General features: G+C 42.2%; 1 protein-coding gene across 1 annotated transcript in view; it reads right to left on the bottom strand.

The window, feature by feature from the left end:
• Positions 1-12911, bottom strand: part of CORIN (corin, serine peptidase) — a 279991-nt gene that overhangs the window by 120921 nt on the left and 146159 nt on the right. Inside the window, exon 6 of the mRNA XM_029910685.1 lies at positions 612-725. Coding sequence (XP_029766545.1) covers positions 612-725 — 114 coding nt within the window. The remainder of the gene's footprint in view (positions 1-611; positions 726-12911) is intronic.

Here is a 12911-nt window from a genome sequence, read left to right as displayed (position 1 = left end):
GGGGTTAGTTTTAGAAAACATGATCGTGTTTGAGCTTTGAAATATATTCTACACTGGAGAATGGAAATGACAAATGAAGAAACCTAATGGGCATATATATTTTCATTTTCCATGGCACCTCATAGTAAAATTTGTTTATAAAAGCCACATTCAGGGCTGGAGAAGAAACAACTTTCTAAGCAGATGATTTTGCATCTGCTGTAGAATCAAAGCCAAGTACCAGAACAGTATACACTCAAAACTCGTAACCTGGTTATCTCTTTACAAAAATGGTCTTTATGGCAAGTTACTTATCAATTAAAAAAACAACAGCCCTGTGCTATAATACTTCCAACCGCCATAGGTCCTTGGAGAAATCTTAGCTGTTCAACTGCCAATAAAATCAAGCTTCTAAACATAAACTTTAAAAGGTCTACAAAGACATTCTGTGGTCAGGTTGGGCAAAGGCAAACATATTCTTAGGCACCTGAAAGAGAGGCCAGAAGTGAGTATATGCACAAGCTACGCAAAGCTCTTATCCTGTTACAGTAGTTGACTTTGGTTTCTAGGCTCCGCTGGATGGACTCAGTGTTCTGTCTAGACAAACACTATAAGGGTTTAAAGTAACATACTGCAATGTGCCTCATCGCTCCAGTCATCACAGTCATTGTAGCCATTACATTGTAGTTTCCCGGGGATGCAGATTCCACTGGCACATAAGAAGCTCTCATCTCCTCCGCACAGCACTGGGAAGGGAAGGGAAGGGAAAGGAAAAAACACAGGATAAGCTTTTCAGATTTTAAAAAATAACATTATAAGCAATATCTGTTTTGAACATGTGTCATCCATTAGAAGTGTATTTAAACAACAAACTCACGATTAATCAGTCTTAATTAGAGATGGGCTGGAAAAGTGGAATTCAGATGCATCCATATTGAAGATGGGCAACTGCTGATATGTTTAGGATGCATTTAGACCTATTATTATGTTATATATTTTCTCTGTAAGGCTTCTGTCCTTCAATATATATACACTCTTCTTTGAGAGAGCTGTTTGGTTACTAGTATCAGGGGGTAACCGTGTTAGTCTGTATCCACAAACACAACAAGGAGTCTGGTGGCACCTTAAAGACTAACAGATTTATTTGGGCATAAGCTTTCGTAGGTAAAAATCCTCACTTCTTTAGATGCGAAGTGAGGTTTTTTACCCATGAAAGCTTATGCCCAAATAAATCTGTTAGTCTTTAAGGTGCCACCGGACTCCTTGTTGTTTGGTTGGTTACTGATAACCACTGACATATATTGATCAGAACCCTTGGAGAGAAGGCAAAGCACAGGTGCTGGATATTAGTCATATCTGCCACGATAAACTCAACAAATTGCCGGGGAGCTACAGCCTAACTCCTGGTGAGAAGGGAGAGGGATGCGGGTCCCAGCCCAAAGAGCGGTGACAGCTCGAGGCCTCTGACCTGAAAGGGCATTCCTTAAGCATTCCACAGAGGAGGGGGCCACAGGTGCAGTTATCCCAAAACTGTGACAATTATTATTTACTTTGCAGTAATGTCTAGAGGCCCCAATCAGGGGCCAATGTTCTTGGCATACCTAGATGCAGATCTGCACTGGAAAAGTGGAAGCAGTGCATTATGCATCCAGAGGACATTGAGAGAGTAGTGAGCAGCAGCTCTTCCTACATCTTTAGAAAAGGTGTAGCAAATGTTCCCACCTATTGCTACCCTGCCAGCTATTACTACCTGCGACTACTAGGTTTAAATCCCATGGGGGAATTGGTTCCCTGACAAGCAGGAACACTTGAATTAGGTCTTTTGGAAACCTAATCACTATCAAATGAGAAGACTGTGATTCTCTGCCAGTGGGTCGTAAACTGAGATGGTTGCCAAGTGAACCTTGACAGAGCTGAGGGACAAATTCTTTCTTTTTAGCTCAAGTAACTAGAGAAGAATCTGCAGGATCGAGGAGTAATGTGGAATCAGTGAGTTTTGGTGACACTAGTGGGAGAATCTCATCCATTTTGCCAGGTGAATTTTTGTCTTCTACTTATCAGAAGAGCAAGACTGCTGCATTGATGACATCCATCTAGTCACCATGCTGTGAGGTGCAGGGACAGTAGATTTGGATGTAGGATCGGTTCTGGTTCTGAGACAGCAGGTCTGGGAGGAGAGGTAAGTCCTGGGATGGGATACTGTCAGGTTCAATAGACCTGTGAACCAGAATTGTCTTTTCTTGCACCACTGTGACCACACGGCAGGAAGGGGTGCATGTAAAATAATTCCGCACCCGTAGGGGAGGCACTTGCATTGTGAGATATAGGCAGTGCCAAAGCAGGCATCTCCCAAAGGGTTTTGGCATGGTGCTCACTGACAGGGAGGGCTAGCTTTCCTGCAGAGGAACACTGACGTATATCCACCAACTTACATGTCTACTGCTTTACTTCCTCAACAGGGATTTGGAGGTCCTAGGCCATCCTTTTTAATAGGTTTTAGATAGCCTTGTAGTCAGACATTTCTGAGACCAATGGTGGCACTAAAGCAGCCTCATCTGAGACAAAGAGAAAAGGATTACCAATGCCGGAAGGTCTTCTCCTCGTGCCTGTTCTTCCATTCCTTCCTCTTTTGCTTGTGGCTATACTGGAACCCAGGGGAGGATATAGGGGGAGGGGCACTGTTAGGATCTCTGTGTGTGCAGTGCCATGGAGCAGATAGTCTTCTGGTGATACAGTTGCTCACTCACACCAAGATTGCTCTGAGCCAACTAGAGTCCCCAACAGGGCAACATGGGAATTGGTGGGTAAGAGCCTGGTGGCCAGGGTGTAGGGAATCATGAACGCAGGTTCTGTGGGTCCCAGTATCTCTCTTGTGAGAAATTTCTGGACTCTCTATAAGATGTTGAGGGCTGTGGTGAGAATCTGGGGCTAGGTCTACACTACCCGCCTGAATCGGCGGGTAGAAATCGATCTCTCAGGGATCGAATTATCGCATCTCGTCGGGACGCGACAATCGATCCCCGAATCGATGCTCTTACTCCACCAGCGGAGGTGGGAGTAAGCGCCGTCGACTGGAGCCGCCGAGGTCGATTTTGCCGCCGTCCTCACAGCGGGGTAAGTCGGCTCCGATATGTCGAATTCAGCTACGCTATTCGGGTAGCTGAATTTGCGTATCTTAAATCGACCCCCCCCCCCACTGTAGTGAAGACCTGCCCTGGGTGAGTGAAGATGCTGCTGGTATCAATCTTCCTCACCCTCTGAGTCTGAAGATAAAGCTGAAGAGAATGTATAACCCAGATCCGGGTGGTACTGTGGCCTTTGAGCTGATGAAGCCATCCTAGTGGATAAAGTCAGAGCTGACTGTAGTGCTAAAGTTGACAGAAAAGGGGACTGTGGCTCCAGATGTGCCATCTGTGCAGGTCCATCAATACAGATCATCTGAAGAATGCTGTATGGGGTTGTATAGGTGAGCCGTAACCAAGTTTTCTCAGGGTAGTATCACAATCTTTGTCATGATGATGGTGCACTACCCCAATCAACCTGATTCAGGTGCTGAGAGAGTCAGTGCCAGGGCCACTGAGGCAGACGGTGCTGGGCTCAATGCCAAACTATTTCCCAAAGTCCCAGATTTCAGTGCCAGGCGTTTTGGTGCCATACAGTCAGAATTAGCCTGGGACTGAGATTTGGTAGGAACTGGGCTGGGCTGTGAAGTCTCACATGATGTTCACTACTGTGGGGTGGTTTTCCTCTTAGAGGAAGCCCTGGTAGGTGATCTACCTTTGGAACTTCTAGATGCTTGTGGTCTGTCTGAGGACGATGTTCTCATCATCGTTTGATCCGGGGCCCTTGAAGGCAATGAGCCTGTGCTCATGTTCTTGGATTGTGAAGGTCCAATGAGCCCAGTTCAGAAATGGGTCTCATGGATTTAGTCATTAGGAAGACCTGAAGGTGGGCTTCCCTGTCTTTCCTAGTCCAGGAGCTGAAGGAATTACAAATGGCACATTTACTGGGAATGTGCAGTTCTCCTGGAGCATTAGAGACATTTTGAGTGTCCGCATGAAGCTGGAATAGTTCCCTTGCAGGAGTGGCAGCATTTGAACTCAGGAGAACTGGATGACACCATTCCCGGCGACAAGTAAAAATGCTAACAACTAAAGGTTGCAACAGGCAACCGGATGAATAAATTACTAAAATGAGAAACTAAATTGAACTGTAAAAAAAAACAATTAGCTATGAAGTACAGATGAAAGGCTAACAGTCTTTTGGACAGTGAGGCTCTGTCCCTAAACTGGGAAGTGGTGAGAAGAACTGAATAATGGCAGGTGCATCTCGCCCTTATGTGCCTTCTCAATGGAGCATGAGGACTGAAAAGTGCATGCCCTTAACTATTTTTTTTAATGTGAGTTTGGGAGAAGGAGAACATGAATGGGGAGGAATTCTGAAGGGTTATGTACAGGGGGAAAAAAAACAGAAAATGAAGGAGGTAAATAAAAAGATGATAAGATTAAAATAATATAAATAATGGGAGAAGATTTAAGCCCTGAAGCAGTGCTGACAACTCTGGCAATTTTTTCATGAGTCTCATAATATTTGAGGCTTTTCTTATAGTCTCAACTGTTTGAGTCAAATGACTGTGAGAATCTCAACTTTCACGTAAAACAAAACAAATCTTCTAGCCCTATGGTTGCTTGAAAATTTGGTCATAGTGTAACCTAAAGATTCAAAAATTAGAGAGCAAATAAAAAGAACCAAACATTTATTTAAATTTTTATTCTTTTCAATCAATAATGATTTTTTTTGGAAGGCCTGAACTTTTTTGAATGCTTGTGGAGGCAATACTGTTCAAATTTCTTTTGTAAAATGAAGGAGGAAAGACATATGGGCATGTTCAGTATCAGCAGTTATAGCATTTCTTCCTTCTACCATCTCACCATAAGATTGTGCAGATTAAGGACAGCATGTGGCTGTGTCTGTTCCTGCTTTAAAATTCTCCATAGCTGCATTTTTCTAAAGTCAAATTCATATTTTCTGTACTTTTAGATAAAGTTTCTTGTGTGTTTCTCTTCAGTGGCTGCAGACCACTCTACAGAGCCAGCTATGGTAAAACAAGGAATGAATGTAATGTTGCATTTTCCACCTTTTGAACCTTATGCTTGAGTAAAGGTAGCAAAATATATTTTACAATTGCACAGCTAAGAAGTGCAGCTAATAAAAGCTGTGTTGAAAAATTTTCATTACAGTTTTTTAAAATATATTTTTAATTCTTTATAAAGTAATAATAAATGTTTACATTGTGTGTGTTTTATGCGAAGTCAAATAAAGTAATTCAGAGGGGGAAAAAATTAATGTTACAAACTTTAGTAACATCCTGAGTTTCCCTGAGTGAAATTCACCTTTGCACAGAACGCCAGAACAATGCTAACACACCACTTAAAGTCCCGTAAATCACTAACAGTTCACATTTGTTATGGTAAGTTTGCTTCAGATTTTTGTTTTGTTTAAATAGAGTTTTATATTTCATAGAGCTTGAAGTCAGAAGGGACCATGAGATCATCTAGTCTGATCTGTATATCATAATCATTACATTTACCAAAGTATTCCTATATTAAGCCTAAATACTTTAGTCAGACCAAAACATTTCAGGGTGCAGGTAACTAAAGTGTGTGCCTCAGGCCAAGAACTCTGATAGCCCCATAAACAGCAGATGTACAGGTTATCTATAGGAAACGGAGAAACAGCTGAGTAATCTGTATTTTAGGCATGTTATAGGCAAAACGTCCATTGATTTCAATGGTGCAGACTCAGACCTAAAGCCTATAAGTCCCACTTAATCCACTCTAGGTCCCCTTTCTGCAAATTTTTGCAAACAAAATTTCATTTGCATGATTCTTTATGGAAAAGGTGGTAATTCAAATACATGCAGAGAGAGTTCATCATTTTCATTTATTTAAATGTTTATGAATACTTTTTGAAGTATTGGGGCCAGGGGTACGTAATATTTACCCAGCTCTATGCTATTCTATCTAGTCAGAGTTATATTCAGTTCTTAGGGTCTGTGTTATACATTACATTAGCAAAAGAGGGGAGGGAAAATTTTATATGGAAACACAGGTAATCAAAATGTTGTTTTTCACAATGTTTCATCCACAACAGTTAGCCCAGCAATGCTGCTGTGTATTTTCATATTTACACATTTAAAGGAGAAGAGACTTATGATTTAACCCCTCTTGCTTGACTGATGTGTAATACTTAAAAGACAATTGCTATGAATAGGGCCCTACCAAATTCACGGACCGTGAAATATGGTCTCCCCCATGAAATCTGGTCTTTTGTGTGCTTTTACCCTATACTATACAAATTTCATGGGGAGACCAGTGTTTCTCAAAATGGGGATTCCTACCCAAAAGAGGGTTATGGGTGGGGGGGCTGCAAGGTTATTGTAGGGGAGTCGCAGTATTGCCACCCTTACTTCTGCGCTGCCTTCAGAGCTGGGTGGCCAGAGAACAGCAGCTGCTGGCCAGGTGCCCAAATCTGAAGGCAGCGCCCCGTCAGCAGCAGAGTAGAAGTAAGGGTGGCAATACCATACCATGCCACCTTTTCTTCTGCGCTGCTGGCTTCAGAGTTGGGTAAGGACCCCATTAGTTACAACACTGTGAAATTTCAGATTTAAATATCTGAAATAATGAAATTTACGGTTTTTAAAAGCCTATGACCATGACATTGACCAAAATGGACCATGAATTTGGTAGGGCCCTAGCTATGAATTATGAGGGCCAGATTTCTTTTTATTTGATCATGTTGCCAACTGTCATTTTTCAAAAACTTTATTCAAGAACTGAAAGACTCTAATATATGCACTAAACCAGAGGAAATGATTTACAATACCCCAAATTAGGCTCCTGTCAGAAGAGTTCTTAAATTCACTGAAAAACAAAGCGCTTTTGGCCTTTATTATTTACAGTTTCCTGTTAAATAACAGGAAAATCATATTTAAAACTTAAGCATACATAAACTTGATCTAAAAATTGTGTGGCAGACATCTATCTTGCAATCAGAGGCACTAAATATAACTTGAATTTTCTAAAGTAGGGAGAGGTTTCTTGGAACCTCCAATAGAAGATTAATTTGGTTTCTGCAGAAATGTTCATGCTTAGCACATACAAACAATTATAAAACAATTTGTTATTGTCCCAACCATAAGGAAATTTTAGCATGACAGTTGGCAATTAAACAATTGTTAATCTTCTGTTTAATAACTTTTGTTATTACATCCCTGATATAAAGGTCACAAACATTTTTCACTTAAACATCTCAAAGTGCTTTACAAAAAGATAGTGCTTTACAAAAGCATAGTGTTATTTTACATATGGGGAAACTAAGGCACAGAGGTAAAATGACTTGCCCAAGGCCACATAGGGAATCAGTGGCAGTGTAAAGGGCGCTCATGGAAGTCCCTTGGTAAAATTTTACCCCCAAACTGAAGGAAAGGTTTTGGCAATTTCCCTGCTTCTGATGGAGTTCACCTGCTCATTCGATCCTTCTTCAGCATTGCTGTCAGATGCAAGAGCTCATGAAAATGCTTCTGAAGAGCAGACACTTGATTTTGGAAAACCATATTGCACAGAACTGCAGATATTTTTTAAATATTTCTTGGGGGAGCATACTCTTAGATCCCCTTGAGAAGTCCAGACCCCCTCATGGAGTCCTCAGATCCGAACCTTCAAATTACATAAACTGAACACTGTTACCCTAATGATAAACTCATCAGTATATTTTTTGGGATCCAACTATAAACTTTTTCAGGAAAGTAAAACTTTATCCAGGTTTACTAAATTCTGCTTCCTCGCTTGGTTTTGGTTGAGAAAAATCTTAATTTTTTTAAAAAATGAATGGATTCCCCAGTCTCTCACCCTTCTCACTGCAAACACATACTTGTCTGAAAGTTGGAGTATGGGGAGGTTTTTGTTCCTTGCACTGTACTTCTAATGTTTTATCCAGATTAACTTTAAATGTCTCAAATGACGGAGGTTCCACCTCTTCCTTTGAGATACTATTCCACAGTTTTATACATTATCTCACTGTCAGGATGTTTTCCCTGCTATTTAGTCTAAGTTTTCTCTTTCTTAACATCAACCTATTACTCTTCATTATAACCCAATGTGCCACACTAAATACATAATTTCTCTCACTCCTTCATGCTTCAAATATTTGTAAACTGTTATCATATCCCAACTATACATACAAAAAGATGGGATCTCAATTACCCGTTACCACTCAAGAAAGAGATCTTGGAGTCACTGTGGATAATTCTCTGAAAATATCCACTCAATGTGCAGCAGCAGTAAAAAAGCTAACAGAATGTTAGGAACCATTAGGAAAGGGATAGATAATAAAACAGAAAATATCATAATGCCACTGCATAAATCCATGGTATGCCCAGACCTTGAATACTGTATGCAGTTCTGGTCACCCCATCTCAAAAAAAAAAGAAAAGGATATATTACAATTGGAAAAGGTACAGAGAACGGCAACAAAAATGATTTAAGGGTATGGAACAGCTTCCATATGAGGAAAGATTAAAAAGATTGGACTTTTTAGCTTAGAAAAGAGACAACTACGGGGTTGGGGGGATATGATAGAGGTCTATAAAATCAGAAATGGTGTGGAGAAAATGAATAAGGAAGAGTTATTTACTCCTTCATATAACATGAGAACCAGGAGTCACCCAATGAAATTAATAAGCAGCAGGTTTAAAAGAAACAAAAGGAAGTACTTTTTCACACAACACACAGTCAACCTGTGGAACTCATTGCCAGGGGATGTTGTGAAGTCCAAAAGTATAACAAGGCTCAAAAATAAATTGGATAAGTTCATCAATGGCTATTAGCCAAGATGGTGAGGGATGCAACCTCATGGTCTGGGTGTCCCTAGCCTCTGACTGCCAGAAACTTCATCTTAGTATATATGCAACATGCCTCCGGTGGCATGTGACAAGGATTCATCACCGAATTTGGTCTGCTGATTGGATCATTAGCTTCCCCGGTCCGGGCTGGGTACCAATAGGAAGTACAACGTGAATGCTGATCCATGCTTCCCTGCCAGAAACTGGGACAGGACAACAGGAGATGGATCACTCGATGATTGCCTGTTCTGTTCATTCTCTTTGAAGTACCTGGCATTAGCCACTGTTGGAAGACAGGATACTGGGTTAGATGGACCATTAGTCTGACCCCATATGAACATTTTTCTGTTTCTTATCCCCCTTTTTACATCTTAGTCAAGCTATAAATATTTCATTTTGATTAGTCTTTTCTTATAAGTCTTTCCCTCTAGCCTTCTAATAATTTTTGTCACTCACCTCGGAATTCTTTCCAGGTTTTCAATCTCTCTGGTACTGTGGTGCTCAAAAATGAGAATTATATCCCAGGTGTAGCTGCATTCACAGCATCCAAATACTTAAAAACACTAGATTTAATCAATTTTCCTTTTATCACCACTCATTATCAAGCATATGGCATGTGAAAAACATGAAAAGACTCCATGCTTTTAAAGCTAACCTGGTCTTCTATTAAAAAAAATTATTTGCAGAGATGTTGCAACTGCAGCTAGCATTCTAACCATGTGCATACAGACTCACTTCCTGGCACCACCTCCACATAATTCTCTCCTGCAACCTATGCTCCTCCGCCCAAGTTCTATGCAGGTGGCTACATCTTTCCTTTTAACAATTTTTGTTCTGTCTTTTATGCAAGAGTTTATTGATATGCTGTTCAAACCAGTCTCTCACGTCTTGTCTGTTACTGCTGCTAGTAGGGACCCGTTTCAACCCCTGTTGCGGCCTTCATCCTGTTGAGTGGTATTCTGCTGACTCCCTGTATTGCTCACATACCTTGTTTCTTCTGATTCTCCTATGTCAGGCCAGCTGATGGCTAAGGCTCTTTCAATGTTCTCCTGCTCCTGGCTGGGCCCCATTGGTCCAGGTGTGCCAACTGTCTTCTACTGCTCTACAGCTGCCTTTGGTTTTGTCTCCACTACTATCTTGAATCTGTAGATACCTCATATAGCCTGTGTGCTTTGTATGGCTATATGACTGTACCCAGATCAGCTCACCTGTGCGTAGTGTCTTCAGGTCCTTGGCTCCTTTGTTATAATGGGCTGCCCGCTTAGCCTGGCATTCCCTTACCTGCTTCTGTGTACTGTCTGTTATTCCTCCACTGGGCTGCAGCAGACTACCCCTCATGGACAGCAGAGTTTTGATTCACTCACCCATCAAGTCTCTGTGCTGGGCTACTACCTAGTTCCTGGGAGGGTGTATTGTGATGGTCTGATATTACCAGATAGAGATCCCTTCCTGTCTGTTATGCCTTTGCCATGAGTTTCTGGGCTGTCTTTACTGCCAGCTCTGCCTTCCCATTGCTTTATGGATACTCAGAAGAAGACACCTTATACTCAAATTCCCATTTGGTGCTGAATCACTTGAATTCTGCTTCAGTGTACTGTATTCCATTGTCTGAGCATACCATGTCAGCTAAGCCATACCTTGCAAAATGCACCTTCTGTTTCCTGATCAGAGTTCTTGCCTAGGTGTCCTCCAGATAGTCCACATCCTAGAAATTGGAATAGTAACCTACTGTGACCATGTAGTTTCTGCCATTATAAGTAAGCAAGTCTTTTCTAAGGGTCAGGCTGGGATTTCATGAGGCCGTAGAGTCTCCTTCTGTTATCCATCACTATACTCTTTGCACATCATGTGCTGCTTCATGCATGCTGTCAATTCAGCATCCATGCCTGCCCGCCCAGCAGATACCATCCCTGGCGCATCTCAGGCATCTGTCTGTCCTCAGGTGTGAAGCATGTATCTATCTTCTAATGCCAGCTTTTAAATCTACTGGGATTACTGCTCAGTCCCCTTTAAACAAAATACTGTCTTGCATACAAAGTTCATCCCTCACGTGGTAATAAGGGTCAATCTTCTGGGGCACATCTGCTTGTGATCTGGACAACTTTAGAGTATGAACTGTTGTATTGCTTGTAGTATCCCAATCAGTTCAGTGCTTTGTTGAATTGCCAGGAGCCTCCCATCAGAGGGATGGTAGCCTGTTGACAGACTTCTCCTGTTCCAAAGAGCCATCTGTGTTGTACTGTGGAAAGTCTGCCCTGCTCAGTATAATTGCCACCAGTAATGACTTCCCTGTGTAGTACCTTATCCTCAAATCATAGTGCTGGAGTCTCAATAACATGCATTGTAGCCACTTGGGTACACTCAGAAGTGACGACTTTGTGATGCTTTCTGATGGCTTGTGAGCCGACTGCATGTCCACCTTGTGCCCAAAGGTGAACTGATGGAATTGTTCCATTCCAAAGAGCCCAGACAGTAGCTCCTTTTCTATCTGAGCATATCCCCTTTCTGTGTCTGTCTTGGCTCTACTAACAAATGCTATAGTCAGCTGGCTTTGTATTAGTGCTGCTCCTAGACCTCCTTCTGAGGCATCACACGGTAGCTCTAGCTGCTACACAGTGCTGTAGTACTGGTGCCTTACTTATGATTTTATTTTCTCTTTAAAATGCCTGTTTTGGGGTCTGACTACTCATTGTGTGTTAATGGTCTCAAGGGTTCATAGGTTTCTGTGTGGCCATCCTTATAAATCGCTGGACTCCTTTCACATCCTTTGGTCTTCATATTTTCTTAATGATTCTATGTCTCAGGATTCATCTGGAGTCCCTCAGAAGTCAGTAGGTATCTGATGAATGGAACCTCAGATCTCTTGGGGTCCAACTCAACGGCATTCAGCCTAATATTCTGCTCCCAGCACTTATTTAGGGGTGGTCACAGTTTGGTACCATGTTCCTGGATTGTCTCCCTTGTCATCTCTTCCTCCTCCAATAAGGAGGTCATCAGCTATAATCTTGATGCACGGGAATCCCTCTGGTGCCTAGTTCGGTTTACACTGGGGCCGGGCTGATGCACTTAGGCATCTGCCCCCAGAGCTATCTGCCAAAAAGTATGGCAAAAGGTGTCAGGCAGCTGGATGGCTCATCTAGCTCAATATGCCAGAACCCATTCTTGACGTCACAAAAAGTGAACATTTCTGCCCTGGATAAATTGAGCAGTATGTCCCCAGTCATTGGTAAGGGGTTTGGGGTGATTTCTTTTCAATGCTCTGTTCAGTGGTTTCGGGTCAGTGCAGATTCTCAGTTTACCTGAAAGCGTTCTCACTGCTACTAGATAGCTGATCTACTCTGTGCTAGTTTCAGCGGGTAGAATGATGCCTCTTCTTTACAGGCTTGCCAGTTCTTTCTTCAGTGGCTCCACCAGAGCACATGAAACTCTGTGTTTCAATAGTCTCATGAGCTGCATACAGGGGTCTATTTCTAACTTCAGCTTCCTCTCTAGCTGGCCATCTCCTTGAAAAATTCTGTCCTCATATTCTGTTATTCTAGACAGAGCCCATGGTGATGGTTTTCCCTCTTCTTTCATGTTGAAGATATTCTGGTCTTTTACTGTGAGGAAATCCAGGGCTTGCAATGGCCTGTTGCCCAGCAATAGGTGGTACTGTGTGTCAATGCCAAGCAATAATATCTGTTGTTTCATGGGCTTCTTATCAACAGTCTGCATTAGCCCACTCACCTCAGAATGGTTTTATTGTACATCATCAGCACTGGGTCACATTTCTCCAGTATATTGCTGCTTATCAGTGTTTGTGAAGGGTTGGATCACAGAAACCCCCTTTGGGATTACCAGCTGATGTGCTGTGGCTACCTCTGAGTCTGTTTTCCCTGCCAGCTTAGTACTTCAGTACCCTGCCTGGATTGAGCCAGGCACGCTTGCCTGCTGCAAACCCAGACCCAGGTCTGAACTACGTCCCTCAAAAGCTGCAGGCTTAACTGAAAACAGCTTAAGAAGTGTTCCTGTCTCCAACACCCAGATGCAC

The sequence above is a fragment of the Terrapene carolina genome, unplaced genomic scaffold (genome assembly GCF_002925995.2).
Source record: "Terrapene carolina triunguis isolate 2854851 unplaced genomic scaffold, T_m_triunguis-2.0 Scaffold66, whole genome shotgun sequence".
NCBI lineage: Eukaryota > Metazoa > Chordata > Testudines > Emydidae > Terrapene > Terrapene triunguis.
The sequence above is the reverse complement of the archived record's forward strand: the minus strand, read 5'-3'. Positions and strand labels throughout refer to the sequence as shown.